This window comes from Pseudopipra pipra, chromosome 1 (assembly GCF_036250125.1).
Source record: "Pseudopipra pipra isolate bDixPip1 chromosome 1, bDixPip1.hap1, whole genome shotgun sequence".
Lineage (NCBI taxonomy): Eukaryota > Metazoa > Chordata > Aves > Passeriformes > Pipridae > Pseudopipra > Pseudopipra pipra.
Window position 1 is genome coordinate 4282175 of NC_087549.1, and position 18680 is coordinate 4300854.

Here is an 18680-nt window from a genome sequence, read left to right on the forward strand (position 1 = left end):
GGTTTGGTTTGGGGTTTTTTTTTCCCCTGCTGAGTTTTATTAATATTGTTTTTCTTTTTTTCCCTTCTTTTGGTAAATTTCTTTAACCTTCCCCCACATTCTGCTCAACCATAGCCATGGAGGGTAAGCAGTGCGTGAGCGTGTGTGTCCGTGCCCTATTCCAAATGTCTTTGCATGTGACTTTGCCAAATGACTTTAACTTCTCGATTGCTGAAACCAATTGGAATCACAGCCTTTCCCTGCTGATTGAGCTGATTACAGTGTTCTTTTTCCTGAAGTACTTTCTGATCAATGCACTAGATTGAATCTCTGTAATAGCTGTTGGTATCCACTTAATGAAGTGCTACAAAACGAAATCACCACATGCTAAATCCTGCACTCCTTCCTTATAGAGAAAGTCTCATCCAAGTATTTCATAATTTCCTCAGGGCAGTATGTCAGGTGCTTCCAGTGAAACATCTCTGGAGCTGGGACCAGTCCTGAGAACCAGCAGTAACCCAGTGTGGGGGGCTGAAGCACCACAAGCCATTTCAGATTGCCAGGGTGGGTAAACCACCCTGTGACCAAGAGGAAATCAGCAGTTTTTTAACCTTCTTCTTCCACTGAGTGGTTGCTTGGGCATCCCATAGCAGGGAATAGCTATGGGAAAGTGGGATGCCTGTAGCTTTACAGTTCAGAGATACTGAGGACCTTACAGAAGAAGTTTGCAAATTTTCTTTCGTTTCTGTCCCAGGATTATTTCAGTCTGTCTTGGATTTAACTCCAGACAGACTTGACTCATTGGAAGTTTTGCATGAATAAGGACTACAGGATTTTTAACCTATTAGGTTTTTTTCTGATCTATTGGAAATCAACTTTCTAAAAGCAGTCCATGTTTCCCACCTGTTTACAGGTGACACCATTTTTGTTAACCTGCTGTGGATTTTCATTAACAAAAGAATAATGTTACAGAATCATAAAATGGTTTGGGTCTGAAGGGACCTAAGATTATCTCATTCCAGTTCTCCTTTCCATATCAGTGGGTTATTATGTGCTCTGACATTGCTTTGGAGCACAAAAAAAGCTCCTGGAATGAGGGACCTGATACCTGTTACCTTAACAGTGGAACTTGAACCACTTAGACATATCAAGTACTTTGGTACTCATCGTTCCTCAAATTATTCTCTGTTGAGGGAGTTATACTGGAAGCTCTTCAGGAAAATCCTGGTAATAATTGCCCAGTGTAATTTCACAGATCAGGTTCAGTCAGAAGAACTAAAAGAAACTTCCTTGAGATCCTGGAGCGAGTGTGCTCAGCCAGGACAGGGCACCAGTGGGACCGAGCGGGGTGGGGGGCTGTTGGGAATATGAGGAATGTGAGCCCTTCCCGGCCGCCTGCAGAGGTTGGGAAGCTGCTGAGCCCCATCTGCTGGGGACAGGAGGTTCAGCAGCCGCTCTCTGCTTCCAGATTCAGCCGCAGGAGATCAGTCCTCCTCCCACGGCCAACCTGGACCGCTCCAATGACAAAGTCTATGAAAATGTAACCGGGCTGGTGAAGGCAGTGATAGAGATGTCCAGTAAAATCCAGCCAGCTCCGCCCGAGGAGTACGTGCCCATGGTGAAGGTATGGAGACATTTTTAAAATTGGGGGTTATTTGTTTCCTGGATCTTCAAGTGGCGTAGGAGAAACTTTCTGTGAAGCTGCAAATTAAAAGCTTTTTGTGCTTGCGGGGTGGGTGACTTGTGGTCAGAGGCTGGAGCTTTGGATCCTGTTCCCAGGATTACGCACAACAGTGCTTTGTTCCCCAACTTGCCTGTGCTTATCTAGGGTGGTAAGTTGTGCACTGTCTTCTCCATATTTTCACTTTTTTAAGGAAAACTTTGTATTAACCCTTTGGCAACTTGTTTTGATGGTGAAACACACAATTGCAGGTGGGATTTTGAAGTGTCTCAGCCATGTTCTAACTCCCTTCTTATCCAGATGAGGAACTAAGTTTGTGTGCTGCCTCCTGCATTCATACAATTCTCTCGTCTATTCATTCTAAGTCTTTAAACTTTATTTCCTTAATTATTTTTTTTCTTAGGAGGTTGGTTTGGCACTAAGAACCTTACTGGCAACTGTAGACGAGACCCTCCCAGTGCTTCCTCCGAGCACCCACAGAGAGGTATGTGGAGCTCACCTGAGCTCAGCCTTTATCTTTCCACAGCCTCAGCCAGTGGATACGTTTTGGTGCTCCCTTCTTGGCACGGGCACACATTTTGGTTCACTGAGCAGGCTGAACTCCTGGGCTATAAGTGTACATTAAATGAATTTTACTAGAATTGCTGCATGGACATACATAGGCTTAGTATTAGTGAGGATGCTCAAACTGGATGTAAGTAATAAGGAAGGAGACATAAAGCCCAGTATTCCAAGGCAGGGAGACCATTGGGGGTTAATTCAAAGTCATTGAACAGGTAATTGAGCAGAGCTTGGTGCAGCTGGAAGGTTTCCTGTAGTAACCTAGTTCTGGATGAGAAGTGACAGAGCTTTCAGTGAAGTTCATGAGTAAAACCGTTTTCTTCCAAAATCTTGGAACAAATGTGATAATGAGAAGGACAGAAAATGGTTCTGTAAGTGCCATCTAAGACAATCATCCTGGCTTAGCCATTTGGTTAAGCAACCTGTATGTGCCTTCTTGACCTGTTTTATTTTGTAGAGCTACTGCTATGCCTATAGAGCTGCTTTAGTAATAAAAAGAGTGATGATAACAAGGACCTGAAAACCCATAACAAGGTGTTAGTGCCAAGATGTGGGTTAAAATCCACTACCTGGGTCTTGGTGGTGTTTAACAGCAGGTGGCTCAGCAGCTGATCAGGGCTGCTCCTGATCTTCACCCAGGGTAGAGCAGCAGCTGCCAAATTCCATATGCTGCTCCACGTGGTGCCCACAAAACAGCCCCAGCTGCAGTCAGGGATCTCAGGCAGGGGCTGTGTCTCTGTGGCATCGCTCTGAGTGCAGTGCTCCAAACACCCCCCAGCTGACAGAACCGTCTCGTTGCAGATTGAGATGGCACAGAAGCTGCTGAACTCGGACCTGGCCGAGCTCATCAACAAGATGAAACTGGCCCAGCAGTACGTGATGACCAGCCTGCAGCAGGAGTACAAGAAGCAAATGCTGACGGCTGCTCACGCTCTGGCTGTGGATGCCAAAAACCTGCTGGATGTTATTGACCAAGCCAGACTGAAAATCAGCCAGTCCAGGCCACACTAAGCACTGAGGGAAGAGTGTCATCAGTCTCGGAATTCTGCTTGCGACAGGATGTTCTTCACCTTCCACCAGCAGTGAGGATTAACCCAGTGCAGTCCTGGCTTTCCAGCGCCTCTCGCTTCAGCAGACCTGACCGACCGCCGCTGGTTCTCCCATCGCAGCAGTTTAACCCAGTCTTTATCATAAAGCCAAGCTGGTCTGGGATTCAGAAGTGGCATCACCACAGATGAGGTTTGTACAGGAGCCCTCGGGAACTCACGGCCCCAGAGTGCAGGGCCCTTTGCACCATCGCATGGAGCTGCCACAGGGTCACGATCTCGGAGCCAAAACTGTTGGAGCAGCAGATCAGAGAAAGATATTGTGAAGTGAAGAATTCGGGGAAACCTCAGGGCTGAGAATTCTTGCCCACAGTATATGAACTATCCAGACTGGAATTTTTTTTTATTAGAACACTTATGTCGCAATATGCTAATCACGATTTACAGAGAAAGAATAAAAAGCTATATTTTCAAGACTTCGGTCATTTCAAGACAAACTAAAGCCCTCTTCATCTTCTGCCTTTTTCTTTTATGTGACTGTGTGAAGCATTTGTTTGGAACTAGCTGTAGGACACAACTGAACACTCGTCTTTTTCACCAGGATAACGTGCCAGTTCTTTTGTAGCAATGTTGTTTTCCTTGGAAGTGAAAATGCTGCTTTGTACCAGAGCAATTCAGAGCTGCATTTAGAGGAGTTCTGTAACCATCCATGTCCCCCATTTTTATATAATTTATAAAGACAGATTAAAGCCATGATGACTATTTTAAATCCACTGTAGTTAACTAACCCATCCTTTTGTCTATCTTGCCTGGGAGGAGTTACAGTAGAGCAGTGTAATTAGATTTTCCTTGGTTTTCCAGTTATGCCATCTGTTCTGTTGAAATAAAAACCACACTCCCTTTTTGCTGTTGAGGGATATAAATTATTCTCAGGAAGAATATAATAAACTGTACAGTTACTTTGACCTATTAAAAAGGTGTTACCAGTGAAACTCTGGCTGTATTATTTCATGTGTGTGCACTGCAGAAGAAATCACTGAGGATTTTCTCTGCTTGGAGTTTTCCCCCTACCCTAATTCACAAGCTTTTAAGAATTCATTTATGCAGGACTTGAAGAGCAACAGTACATAAGCAGTGAAGGAGGAAATCCCAAGATTTAGTTCTTTTGAGAAAGCAGTTTTTCCTCCAGCACAGAACAAGTCAGTGTTACCACCTGTGTGACTTGTAATTACTTTGGAAGTCCTTTAAACCTTTATAATGTATTTTCCTGGTGGAGGTTAATTTAAAAAGGGTTACTTTAAACAGTGGAGGGTTTGCAGGAGCTATTTTGGAAGCTCAGGTGAGTGCTCAGCAGCAGCACAGGGACCAAATTCTTCTGTGAGTGCCTGTGTTTTTTAAAATGAGCTTCCCACAAAACTACTTCCATTTTTTTGTGAAGATGGGATAGTGCAGAGTGCATCAGTGTTTGGTTTAGATGTGGAACTACCCTCCTACACAACTTGGGAGCCCTTCTTACACACCTGGGACATCTTGCAATGCTTAATTTTAATACTTTGGAATACACAATTGGAACAGTCTTTAACGTGTTCAATTGCTCTGGAAATTAAATTGCTCCTTTCACAGAGCAATGTTAAATCATCTCCCACACCCACCCTCCAAAGCAGTTTTCAGAGACCTTTTTTTTCTGGAATGGCAAAATAATTCTGTACCTTACACTGCCTCAGGCCTTCACCGGAGATTTGCAGCCTTTTCCTGCACTGTGAAATGCACCTAATCCCTGCAGTGCCACATCTGGGCCACCCTGCTGTGTCCCATCACTGGGACAAGGTGGAGCTGAACTGTTGGAAAGGCTTGAACTAGAAATGTTACAGCTTCTCTTGAGCTGTAATCAGTCAAGTCTGAGTGCTTCTGATAAACACAACCACATCCTGTAGCTCCAAGCCATTGTCACATCCCATGCTCAGTGGGATTACATTCCCACCTTTGTCCATAGGTTATGGATGCAGTTAGTAGCCTTAACTCTGTTTGTGGAGTACAAAAAACCTACAAGTTGTAAAGCCCCAGATTAATGCACAAAGACAGTTTTGGCATCCACAGGTAACACCCTCGTGGTTCCACCCACTCCCCTTCACACTGATCCACGTGAGACAGGAGTACAAGTAGATGTTCTTTATTACAGGCAAGTACAAAACTTAATTAGTCAAAAAGACCAAAGCCCATGTCATCATCAGATTCCTCTGATTCTTCTTTCTTTTCCTCTTCTTTCTTCTCCTCGGCTAGAAAAGGAGAAAGGAGTCAGGTTTTATGTCCATGTTATCAGCTTAGAAGTCACCTGCCACAGAAGGCTTCACATATACCAACTGTAACATCAAGAAGCAAGACCCGAGCAGTCCTAAAAATCTAAGCCAGCAAGGCAAGGAGACCAGTGTTTGCACTACTAGGAATGTGGTTCTGTGCCTTCAAAACTAATTTCTATCAAACCTGAAAAACTTTAGAAGAGACCCTGATGACATATGGGAAGATCAGCCCTAACTCTAAGCTAACACTAATGCTGCAACACTGACTCAACGTGCAACATCAGCCTTTCCAAAGGGGAGGGTGCTTTGCTCTAGGAAGACTCACGCAGAGACTGTGAGGCACAAGCCACATTAAAGCAGCGCCTGTAACTGGTCCCTCCAAAGCTGCACATGCCCCGTCCCTGGAAGTGTTCAAGGCCGGGCTGGATGAGGCTCTGAGCAACCTCTTCTAGTGGAGATATTCCTGCCTATGGCAGGGGGGTTGACTAGCTGACCTCTAAGCTCCCTCCCACCCCAACCCATCCCATGGATCCCCGTTTCCATGCCCCGGCCGGGCACAGCCGCCACTCACCGGGGGCGGCTCCTCCGGCGGGCGCGGCACCTCCCGCGGGGGCGGCGGCAGCCGGAGCCCCTCCGCCGCCCGCGCCCACGTTACAGATCAGGCTCCCGATGTCGATGTTCGCCAGCGCCTATGGGGAACAAGGAGCGGCAGCGAAGCCTCGTTAACAGGGGGTGAGGGTTAGGGGGGAGGGGGAGCGCCACACGCCGCTCCAGCCCGGCCCGCGGCCCCTCTCGCCCACCTTGGCGAACAGCCCCGGCCAGAATGGCTCCACGTTCACTCCGGCCGCCTTGATGAGCGCATTGATCTTGTCCTCCTGCAACGAGAGGATGGCGGTGAGAACGCGCCCGGCCCGGCGCGGCGCGGCCCCTCAGGCGGCCATGCCGCGCGCCCGCCGCCGCCATCTTGTGCGGCCGCACTCACCGTCACGGTGACCTCGTCGTCGTGCAGGATGAGGGCGGAGTAGATGCAGGCGAGCTCGGAGACGGAGGCCATGGCGGGGCGCGGTGCTGGTCGCCGGGTGGTTCGGCCTTAGCTTCGTGAGAAGGACTCAGCACCTTGGGCCGCCGCGGAGCGAGAGAGGGCGGGAGGCGCGGCGCGGCTTTATAATGGCGGTGCTGTGATGTCATCGGAGACGTCACGCCCCGTGACCCGCCGCGCATGGCGGGCGCTCGCCCCTCCTCGCTCCGCCGTTCTTCACCGCCCTCACAGCGAGGAATTCATTCCCAAACATCCAATGCCCTGGAATAGCCCTCATCACCGACTCCGGCCGTTTCCCAGCACTGCCAAGCTCACCCGTGTCCTCAAGTGCCACATCCACACAGCTTTTAAATCCCTCCAGGCGTGGGGACTCCATCACCACCCTGGGCAGTGCCAGGGCTGGAAAACTCCTTTGGTGAAGAAATTTTCCCTAGTATCCAAACTAATCCTCCCTGGTGCAACTTGAGGAACAAACTCTCTCTCCCCCCCCCCGCTGTTTGGGGTGTCACTGCCTCGCGAACCGTACCATTTTCTGTAAGTTACGTGTAACAGGGGAAAAAAGGTGCAGAATGAGCCATTGGTGAAAACTTCCCACTGCCTGGCTTCTCCAGAACTCTGTACCCTGTGTAACCTGACTTCTTCCACCTGAATATGAAGAAGAATTTCTTTCTGATGTGCGTGACTGCACACTGGAACAAGTTGCCCCGAGGAATTGTGGAGTCTCCCTCACTGGAGATATTCCAGAACTGTCTGGACGCAATCCTGTGCCATGTGCTCTGGGATGACCCTGCTGGAGCAGGGGGGTTGGACCCGCTGTGTCCCTTCCAACCTGGGCTATTCTCTGATTCTATGATTCTGATAAGCCTCAGCAAATTCCAGCATTTTGCTCCAAAGCAATAATCAGATTGTGAAAAAGAAATGATCACTCAGTTTTTTTCGTGTTCTTGACAGATGTGCATTTGATAAGCCTCACTCTGTGCATGGGAAGATCGTGGATCCTCCTAGATCCATGAAGAACAGGGAGGTGATTTGGGACAGCCAGCACAGCTTCACTATGGGCAAGTCCTTCCTGACCAACTGAGGGGTCTTCTATGTTGGAATGACTCCATCAGTGGAGAAAGGAAGTGCTACAGATGTCATTTATCTGGATTTCTGTCAAGCCTTTGACACAGATCCCCACAACATCCTTCTCTCTAAATTGGAGAGAGGAATCTGATGGATAGACTGCTCAGTGGATGAGGAATCACATCCAGTGCTCGATGTCCAGCTGGATGAGTGATGAGGGGTGTCCCTCAGGGGTCCGTATTGGCACCAGAATGGTTTAATATCTTCATCAATGCCATGAGCAGGGGGATTGAGTGCACCCTCAGCGGATTTGCAGATGACTCCAAGGTGAGAGGTGTGGCTGACATGCCTGAGGGATGGGATGCCACCCAGGGTGAATGGGGCTCTGAACAACTTGCTCTAGGAAAAGATGTCCCTGCTTGTTGCATTGGGGCTGGACTAGCTGACCTTTAAAGGTCCCTTCCAACTCAAACCATTCTATTATAAATAAGTCAAACTTTCAAAAATAAGCTAGAACAAAATTACTTGATAATTTTGCAAAAAGCTTGAAAGCTTAGAATCCTAAAATGACACTCCTCCATTACCAGCAAAGCATATCTGACACCCTGCTGTTATAATGTTCTCTCATAAAAACTTGAGGATATATTTGACCATTACGAGTGAAAACTGAGGTAGGCAAGAGGGACTTGACCTCTTGTATCCATCCCTTCCTAATGATCAGAAACAACTCAGAATTTCACTAAATGAAGATCTGACACTACTCACTGATGGAGATGAAAAATGCAGAGCTTTGCAGTGCTTGACTTGTGGGTTCTTAAGTGGGGTCACCACCTCTGAATTTAAGCATTTACTTAAATTTCGTATTGAAGGCACAGGGCAATTGGCCTACATTTTTATACCTACCTCAAAGTAGCAAATAAATCCATCTTCCCAGTGGGATGTAATATCCATGTAAATGGAACCTGTGTCGTTGTTGGGTGCTTGAGGATGGGATTTCACAAATGACTTGCATGAACCTGCCTTGACTGTCCCTCACTCCAGTGTTGCCAAACCGTCCTGTGCCGGTGGTCCGTGAGATGATCTGACTGGAAACTAGCAACATGGAAATAAGGTTCCTTTTCAATCAAATGAACTTGGCAATGATGCTGGCGTGGCAGACTGTGCAAACAGACAACAAAATTAAAGGTTTCATAAACATGGTTTTATAATGGTTCTGGTAGCAAATGTGGGTAGAGCCTGCATCCTTGCTTCATGGCTGTCTTGCTGCATCTATTGAGTGACACTGATAAAGCTGCTCTGTAGGAGCTCAGAATAAAGTTCTGATGAAAACAAATCGCTGTGTAATAAGAAAGCAAAAAAACCTCCAGTTGTGCTCTTCAAAAATCTTTTTGAAGTCTATGTATCTGGTCAGGATTGCTGGTTAATAAAGCTTAATTCCAAGGGAGGCCAAGGGTCTAGAAATTTGCAGAGGCACATTCTTTTCACCTCTGATCCTGTAACTGTCTGTACTCTTTACTATCTAACACATTGTCATTCTTTTGGAGAAGAGCAGTCTCCATTCTGGATGAAGATATAGCAAATAGATGAGGGCTTAAAAAAAAAAAGGTTTTTACATACTTGTGTGTATTCTACAATTCCAGGGCAGTGACTTATTTCCAGGGTGATGAGGTTTAGGATGATAATACAACTGTTTTACTAGCAAGCTGTTATAGGATTGCACAGGACTGTCTTCATGATAAACAAAACACATAACTTGGCTATGAAACTTCTCTGAAGTGGATATTTTACACTTAGGGGACAGTAAAGAACAGTGGCAGAGATCTGGCAGGATATGCTTGTGGATTGCTTAGCAGCCAAGAAAGGAAGACATCAGCAAGATGCAGATTAACTTGTTTTGTGTGTGTGTATATACATGCAGCATTTAAAGAATTAGAGATTCCTGTGCTGTAAGTGCTTAGAACACTGACTAATTGTGACAGTTTCAAAATTTAAAATAAAACCTTGCAATTAGTTCTCCCAATCATTATCACTACATATTCGTTCTGAGGCTTTATCTGTTATTATTGCTGCATATGCAAAGCAGTCAGTCCTTAGCACTTCATCCTAAATAAGCTGTGAGTGTGCACCACTACAGAGCTGATGCCTTATTGTTAGAACATGACTGAGGTCACTGGTATTCATCAAAGCTGTCAAACTCAAGAGTTCTTCACTAAGGAGACCTGAAGTTGATAGTTCCTTTCTCTTTCCCTGCCCTTGATTAACTATTTTGTTGTTGCTTTTAATCTTCCTGAGGTGATTCTTCCTTCTTTCTTAAAAGTGAGCCTTTCTCCAGCTCTCAAGGCCTCACTTTCTAAGTGACCAAAGGCAATAGTGAGGCCTCACCTTGAATTCTGTGTTCAGATTTGGGTTCTTTACTGCAGAAAAGACATTGAGATGCTGGAGTGTGTCTGAGGAAGAGTAACAGAGCTGGGGAAGGAGCTTCCTGGAAAGGAGGTTGTAGCCAAGGGGGGGTTGGTCTTTTCTCCCAAGTAACAAACAACGGGAAAAGAGGAAATGGCCTCAAGTTGTGCCATGGGAGGTTTAGAATGGATATTAGGAAAAATTTCTCCATAGGAAGGATTGTCAAGGATTGGAACAGGCTGCCCAGGGAAGTGATTGAGTCAACAGCCCTGGAGGTATTTAGAAGACATGGAGATGTGGTACTGAGGGACATGGTTTAGTGGTGAACTAGACAGTGCTGGGTTAATGGTTGGACTCGATGATCTTTTTTAACCTAAGGCAACAGGTTAAATTCTTTCCAACTTCCACAGGTGGGAAGGTGTTGGTAGATAATTGTAGAATTAGATAATTATAGAATTATAATTAGATAATTATAGAATAAAGTCATAGAATAGTTTGGGTTAGAAGGGACCTTAAAGACCATCTCGTTCCAACCCCCCTTCCACTAGACCAGGTTGTTGAGAGCCCCATCCAGCCTGGCCTAGAACACTTCCAGGGATGGGGCAGACACAGCTTCTCTGGGCTGGCTTCACTCATCTAATTTGAGTCCCTGTTTATGTGCTGTTAACCAGGACAGTCATCCCCTCTTGCAACTGTTTCCCACTGTTTCTTTGCAGTTGTGCCTGCTGTGCTGTACTGATCTGGTAGAGTTTAGAGCCTGATATAAGAACTGTAGAGTTTCAAGTTGCTATCTTGAATTCTGTTGATGAGCAGTTTCGGGTACGGTATTTGCTTCCTTTATCTTCTTTTTAGAAACTCCTTTTCTCCTTGGATAGGTTTTTTTGATTTTGTTTCCTTATAACAAGGTCAGTACAACACAGAACACAACTCTGATACTACTTAGAATTGTAATAATCAGTGTATGTAACACATCCCCAATAGGTGGTGCTGCATCTTTTTCATAGTGTCTAATTGCTGTATTATTTGCCCTGATCACCTGAAAAAGTTGTCTTTTTGAGTAAACTTAAGCTTGTAATCTAATAATAATAAATGCTTTTTTAAAAAAATAAATATTGTAATTCATTTAAGAAAAGGAATCAAATGTGGCTTTGTAGCTTAGTAGCTGGAACAGTTATCTTATTGTAGAAAGACAAAAATCACGTTTTGGTCCATCTACTGTGGATTAATTGTGATTAAATCATTAATTGTTGAAATAACAAACAGTCCCTGAGTAGGGGACCGGACCCTCAAAGTCTTTGTAGCCATATGAACACATTAGATCATAGAGCCATGGTCTTCTTCACTTTTGGTCTGATTTTAAACTCTTATGCAAAGCAGAACATGATGGGTCTAATGCACACACTCCAGGTAACATCCTAAAAGTTATAAGATGGAAAAGATAAGCTTAAATCCCCTCCAAGTCAAGAATAAAATTTACATCTTTCTGCTCTGAGTAAAAATTTTTGCCACTGTATTATTCTAAGCAATGACTACAAGACATTTAAAAACTCTGGAGCTTTTAAAGTAATTTAGTTTTAAAAGGGAAGAGTTGATACTTATGGTGATCAATATATGTTTTCTCATCAAAAGAAAAGCCATATAATTTGCCAGTAGCCTACTTGTATATAAAATATTTTCCCCAGATTGCTGCTGCTATAAATGAGTTTTAAAAGCTGTTCCCAAATATCATCTTTGCTTTCAAAATGATTAGAACATTCTCTTTTTTTTCAAAAATAATGATTTCTTCCTTGAGAGATATCACAGAAGATATTCTCTGAGAGTTCTGGGAAATGTCATCTTGGAATCCAGCAGTTAGGACAGGTATTGTGTCCAACAGTCACTCAATTTTTTCTTTAGAGAAACCTAATTTTAAGTGTTTAAGCAGCTGTTCTTATACTACCATATAATTGTTAATACAGCATATAAAGAATGTGTTATAAAAGAATGCTGTTACAGAGCTTTCAAACCTCTCTTTCAGACCAAATCTTTTCAAGAACTGAGGCCTTTTTTGGGTGAAATTTCCCGGTAAGACATAATTAGGTTTCACTGTTCTCCAAAACATCAGTTGTCAGTGACAGAAAGCATTAGAACTAAAGCAAGTGACATGGCCCCAAATGAGTGTGTGAACAGAGGTAGAAGAGAGCTGTAACTCTCCTTCCTCAGATGCACAGAAATGATGCTGCAAGAACTCAGTACCATGAAAATATGCCTCCAGGACCAGCAGCACTTCTAGATGAGAAAATAGTGCTTAAATAAAACTATTTAACCAATTTATTATTTAACTGTGCAGTCCTGCAGTTCTGTATAAACGGTGATAAGCCCTTTTGCTTATGAAGTGCTAAATCCACAGGAATCAGCTTTAAATCAATACAATTATATTGCACTCTAGGACGTTCAAGGTATTAATTGGTGTTTTCAGGATCTCTATTTTTCAGGGAACTTCTGAAATCAATTTCAGAGCATCCTGTGGAGCTGGAGAGAAGTGTTGGGTATGTGTTTACTGTTTTGTAAAACCTCCCCTTGTATTTCACCTGTCTTCTGTTGCTTGTTAGTGTGTTATTTTCAAACTGCTACCAGAGTACCACAATGTACTTTTAGCCTCAGTGTTAGTCAGTGCTGCTCATCAGGGTGACCAAATTAGTCAAGTGGACATTTCTAGAAACCCGTCAGTGTATTTTTATGCTCTTTTTTTCTTAAATGCAGGTCTAACAGGCATGATAGTCTGTGTAATCATCAGGAGAGTTATATTCCTGATTAGATTGAAGAGATTGATTTAAATAGTAGTATAAAAAAAAATAGATGTCGATACAGGGACTGCATGGTTTCTCCTGTCACCTCAGCAGAAAAGCCAAATTTGCCTCAGATAACTCTCTTCTGGCTCTTGGTTTTGGGTGGTTGTGAAAAAAGGTTACCCAGCTCCTCACAGAGAGGAAAACAGCAACCCCCTTGCCAGCTCCCTTGTTTATCTTTTTACTAGAGTTGCCTGGTTTTACTTTAAAACTAAAGTTGACCCATAATTTTGTCCTTTATTTGTTTATAGTTGCGGGTAAATCTTTACTTTCCAGCAACTTGAGAAGCTTGGAATGGAGACAAATCCAAAATCACTCCAGTGGAAACTCTAGTGGTGACAATGGTTTCAGGAACAGTTCACTTGAAGTGAAAGCTGAGCTGTTAATAGCAGCCCTTAAATATCTACAAGTATGACCAAAAGGGTAAACACTTTGGAGCACTGAGATGCTTCGTGATCACTTAAAATATGAACTGATGAAGGAGGATATTAATTGCTTTGATGAACCATAGAAGCCATATGTTTGCCTTGTCCTTTGGCAGATAATATCTAGTGAAGGAATTCGGTTGAATTTGAAGGGGCTTGACTGATCTGGGGTGAAAACTGCATGAATTTATTAAAGGCTTCCACATTGACATGGAGGAGGTGATTGAAAGGATGGATTGTGGTGCTGTACTGTAACTCTGTAGGTAACCCCTGGCGGAAGTGAGCATCATTAAATTGCTCTTTGACTCCCTAGTAGGTTTAAGATTTTTATTTGCCTCCTTTCTTCTGCTGAAAGGAAGAGGTACCACTTAGATGATTACAAAAGCATGACAGTTCCTGCAGGAACCATCATCACTGATACAGCTGAGTTTCATAGATACGACGTGGTATGGAGGTGCAAGATCCATGAGGTGACCTGAGGTTTTCACAGCTACAGGAGAAATAAGAGAAGTGAAACAATCAAATCCAAATTTCAAGTAAACAGAGCATACATATCATTCCAGCATCCCTTTTAAACACGTGTAAGGAGGAGAGGTAGTGCAGAGAGCTGGAGGCACACAGTCATTTTCCAAGGTCTCATTGAAAGCGACGGGACGAGACGACACAGTCTTAAGCTGCGCCAGGGGAGGTTTAGGTTGGACATGAGGAAGAAATTCTTCACAGAAAGGGTGATTTAACATTGGAATGTGCTGCCTAGGGAGGCCGTGGAGTCACCGTCCCTGGAGGTGTTTCAGGAAAGACCGGACGTGGCACTCAGTGTCATGGTCTGGCTGACATTGTTGGTGTGCGGTCATGGGTTGGACTCGGTCATCTCAGAGACTTTTTCCAACCTAACGGACCCTGTGATTCTCTTGCTTCTCCTTCTCCGTCTCCTGCTCTGCTCCCGCTTCCCGCCCGCCCGGGCCGGAGGGCGGAGCGCCCCTTCCCCGTGACCCCGCGGCTCCTCCCTTCTCCCCTCCCCGCTCCTCAGTGCCGCCGAGTAACCTGGATTCCCGGCCCTCCTCCTCCTCCCTCTTTCTTTTCTTTTTTTTTTTTTTTTTTTTTCCTCCTCTCCCCTTTTCTTTTCCTCCCCCCTCCCCTCCCCTTCCTCCTCCTCCTCCCCTTTCCCCGACAGCGTAGCCGGGGCTCAGGCTCGCTCCCTCCCCTGTGCCCTCCCCTGGAGCCGCCGCCGCCTCCGCCGTCGCACACGGAGACATGTACCCGGGAGCCCCCTCCGCCGGACCCGGTGAGGCTGCGACCGGGTTTCTTTCCCTCCTCCGCTCCCCCTGGAGCGGCTTTCCCGGCCCGTGTCCGCGGGGAGCCCCGGGAGCGCTCTCCCCCCGCGGCTCGGGCCTGGCTGGAGCCGCGGCCGGGGGAGGAAGGAGGGTCAGGGCGCCGCCGCCACCTCGGGCAGGGCGGCCGCGTGTCCGGAGGCCCCTCTGAGGGGAGGCTCTCCTCCCCTGCCCCGCTCTCTCCTCCCTCTGCCGAGCCCCGGGGCCGGCGCAGCTCCCGCCGCGGAGCGGGGTCTCCATTTCCTCGCTCCCGGCTCCATCCTGGGATTCCCGGCTCGCCGCGTGTTCGGCCGCGCTGCGATAGTTGGTGTTGTGGAGGTGCGGGAGAAGCGCGTCCACATGTCGGGAGCAGCTGGGAGAGGTGATGGGCTGCCTGAGCTGTCCTCGGGCTCTGTCTGTGGTGAAATCTGGGAGTAAAAGGAAATGTGGACGTGGAAAGAAGAGTTACCAACTCGCTCAGAGACATTTAATATTGTTTAGGGGAAATACAGGTTAATACTGCGCGAGTTTTTGCAGTTCATTATGGGACGGTGTTTTAGGCTGTTTCTGTGGTGGGAATTCTTATGTATGAACTGCAGTGTTTGTGTGACCGGTACCCAGTTTTCTTCTAGAAAGTTTTAAAATAAATGGAACTTTATTTGATGTTGCTCTTCTGAACGGTTTTGCATAAAATCTCTTCCCTTAGGGTGATAATCTAGCAAAGAATAGTTTAGTGAAATACAGGACCCAGAACTGAGATGTCTTTGGCCGCTCCTCTTACAGATGCTTCTTCTGTAAAAGCATTAAAGCATTCGTATCTTGGGATCCACAGTTAGGTGCTGGCTTATTTTTTCTTTTTTTTTGTCTGATTTGGTTCTCTACAAAGGACAAGAATCAAGAAAGACAATCAGGATGATTGTTTTGAAGTACAGCTCCTCTGTTTTTACTTTCTTTTCTTTCTGCAGTGCACGAAAACGCTCCCTAGCACAGCAGAGACAGATCTCTGCAGCTCGTGTGTCCAGAGGGACACTCATGATTTCGCTTTCATGTGTAGCACCATTTGCACATTTCCGTACCAATAGCTCTGTATAATATTGATGTAATGCTTTGGTGTCTTCTGGTGTGGAGTTCTCTTGCTCAGGTACAGCTACACTTTGAGTTTACAGGTGTTCATGGTGCTGTTGCTGCCGAGGCTGTTGTGTTCACTTCCTGGTGATACATCTTGTTCCAAATGGTGCTTAAGGAGGCAGATAATTAAAAATATTACCAGCGTGTGGGCTGAGAGTAGTTTTATGTATGGGAGTCTCTTTATCTTCTTTTATTTACTCTCTGTCCGATCCTGCCACTTTATTTTTCACTCAGAATGATCTTAGCTCCAGTTGGTGGTTGCTGTTTACCTTCAGGGACCTATGTTCAGTGTTGAAAGGATGTGTTCCCCTTCCTGAAACAACCGTCTCTTAACCCCCGGCTCTAGGTAGAACAACTTTCACCAAGTTCAAGGTTGCTGTGTGTTGTTCCTGGTGTGTGTCTTGGGCTCCTTGCTGTTCTGCTCCCTCCAGCCGAGCTCATCTTGTGCCTTGTTTACTTCCAAGTTTATCTATGTGGCTCAGCCCTTTCCCCCCGTGCAGAGCTGGGCAGTGGCAGTGTCTGTGCTGGGCTATGAGCTGTGAGTCGTTCTTTACATGGTGAGGCTCTGCTTCCTTCCTGTGAAATCATCCACGGAGAGCCTCAGCAGCACAGTGGCTTCCAGCGGCCCAGACAGCTTCCTGCTGCACTCCAAAATCACAAAGTCTTGGAGTTTTTTAGGAGAGCGTGGCTGTACTGTGGACCAGCAAACAGGGACTGTCAGAAAGATGCTTCGCTGCCTTGTGCAAGGCTACATGTGGCCTGTGAGCTGCCAGGGAAGTCCCATTCCAAACACACAGAAATCCCGTTCAGGGGAGAGAGCAGAAGTGTGGTTTACAACCCCTCACCGAGCTGCAGCTGCTGTGAGCACACCAGAGCTGCAGCCTCTACACATCTGTCAGCAGATCCTTGACACCAAGTAAACGCTCGATCCCTGTCTGCCATAACCCGGCTCCCGACGCCAGTCCCTGCTCCGTCACTGATCCACTCGAGCTACTTTGTTCTTCCAGCTCCCACTGCCAGACTGGACCCTGCAGCCAAACCCATTTGGAGGGTGCCGGTGGTGCTGGACTCCTGCCAGTGTAATCACTCCATTTGCCACAGGGTTTGCTATTTTAGGCTTAATTCTTTCTCTGGACACAGTATCAAGAGAGTTGGGAGGCCGTATGTGACTAATTTCAAAAAGTTGCTGCTGAACCTGGAAACTTCATTCAAACGTGCTGTTATGTCTGGAGTAAGGTGGTTTTTTGTGCACGATGGGAACATCATGAAATCACTCTTTCCATGGTTAGGAAACCTGTGATTCCTTTTCCTTTTCCCCCAAGTGCTGTCTGAGTTTTTGCCTTGGTGTTGAACTTGCTGTGATATTGTGCCCATACCTTTTTTTTTTGCCTTCAAGAAACCGTGAAAAGTAAAAAATATGAAAATCTAAGAGAGAATTCTTTGTTTTTTAAAGAAAAGATTTGATACTGCTACTTTTTGGTTTGTCTTTTTCTATAAGGACAGAAAAATGTCGAAGTGGCGTAATAGAAATAGTCTCAGTTAAAAGACTTGATTAAAAGTTGAATAAACTTCTGGAACTACACTCCTTGGTGTTGATGTACTTATAAATTCTAAACTTTGCACATCATAGATTCCTTTTTTGTTCTTTGAAAGGATTTTTGGGTTTTGCCTGCTACACAAGGTCTTAATTTACTGTTGAAGCAGCGGTTGTCTAAAAAAGAGTGACTTAGTGGAAAGGATTATGGCTTTGCATGTGAAATAAAAACTTTTTTACCCAGCACAAGAAACAACTTTATCAAATCAGTGAAATTAAGGTTATTTTCTCACTTGTTTTTTAGTTTATAAAACTGAATAGACTGTTGAAACTTGTAAATCTTTTTTGGTTTTCAGGGCATCTGCTTGTTTTTACCTCCCATATATTTTCTTGAAGACATGAGATGTTGGATGTTGATTCTCTTTAGGAGTCTTTAGTCCCAAAATGTGATGCAGGGTAAGGTGTGCTCATGCCTTAGTTGGGGTGGTAGAAATGGCAACTTCTTCATCTCATGGAATTTAACTCCACCAGTGTCCTATTGGCTTGTGTTTCAGCAGCAGCTGAAACCTCCTGTCAAAGTTGTGCCTTTGTCTTCTTAGAGAGGCTTTTTCTATTCTTTTGGGGGTGGATCTGGACCTGCTCTTACTGTACTAAATCTGCTGGTATCACAGAGTCGCCCAGTTTCTTTGGCTTAATTTTAGACAGTAAATTAAAGCTGAAACTCACTGTAAGCTGCCACATGTAGAGGAGGGAGTGAGAACTTCACGTAGTTTCAGCTCTCTTCCTTTTTGTGTGAGAGTTTTTTCCTAAAATCGAAATTGCCTTTGGCAAAGTTACAGCCTACAACACACAGCACAGCTTTTCCAGGCGTATTGTTGTCGTGACCAGTATATTTTCCTAAGGAAGGCAAGGATTCCCTATGGCTGTGTGGTCTCAGCCGGCTGTGTAGTCTTCAGGTGGCTGAGGATGAGGCAGTTGTTTGAATCGATGGTGTCAAATGTGCAAACCAAACTTTCTCCTTTGCTTGGTGAACTGAAGGATCCTGTCTGCTATTGAAAAGTGAAACATTGTGCTCAGCAGTGGTTCTCTTACTGATTCTGCACTGCAGTGGGATTTTGGGAACTTATTTTTTCTTGTCTTGAAGTTTTTCACTTTCACAGAATCATCATGTGTGCTCGTACGTGTGTGGTGGTGTGTTGTAACATATAGAAAGAGTACAGAGGAACAGCCAAACCTTTCTGACTTCCAGGAAAGTTTTTTTTTTTTCACAATTTGTACCCCCTCCTTCACTGCTATCACCACCACTCTGCCTCTGTTTTACAGAAGAGTGGGAAAGACATACAAGTGTTTTAACTGTGTAAGAGAAAATATGTCTTACATTATCATA

At 45.2% G+C, this 18680-nt stretch overlaps 3 protein-coding genes across 21 annotated transcripts in view; 2 read left to right on the forward strand and 1 right to left on the reverse strand.

Moving 5' to 3' along the window:
* PTK2 (protein tyrosine kinase 2) overlaps positions 1–4259 on the forward strand; it is a 191183-nt gene extending 186924 nt beyond the window's left edge. For all 19 annotated transcript variants that reach the window (XM_064643988.1, XM_064643996.1, XM_064643842.1 and 16 more), the window contains 3 exons: positions 1448–1603; positions 2064–2144; positions 3023–4259. In XM_064643988.1, coding sequence (XP_064500058.1) covers positions 1448–1603; positions 2064–2144; positions 3023–3232 — 447 coding nt within the window. In that variant the 3' untranslated portion in view covers positions 3233–4259. The remainder of the gene's footprint in view (positions 1–1447; positions 1604–2063; positions 2145–3022) is intronic.
* Positions 4260–5421: 1162 nt separating this feature from the next.
* Positions 5422–6736, reverse strand: RPLP1 (ribosomal protein lateral stalk subunit P1). Its single transcript, XM_064644048.1, has 4 exons — positions 6547–6736; positions 6365–6439; positions 6136–6253; positions 5422–5543 (listed from the first exon to the last, which is right to left on the reverse strand). Exons 1-4 carry the CDS (start codon positions 6616–6618, stop codon positions 5464–5466), a joined length of 345 nt encoding a protein of 114 aa, XP_064500118.1. The 5' UTR covers positions 6619–6736; the 3' UTR covers positions 5422–5463.
* Positions 6737–14362: 7626 nt separating this feature from the next.
* Positions 14363–18680, forward strand: part of AGO2 (argonaute RISC catalytic component 2) — a 53189-nt gene continuing 48871 nt past the window's right edge. The window contains exon 1 of the mRNA XM_064644074.1: positions 14363–14606. Coding sequence (XP_064500144.1) covers positions 14576–14606 — 31 coding nt within the window. The 5' untranslated portion in view covers positions 14363–14575. The remainder of the gene's footprint in view (positions 14607–18680) is intronic.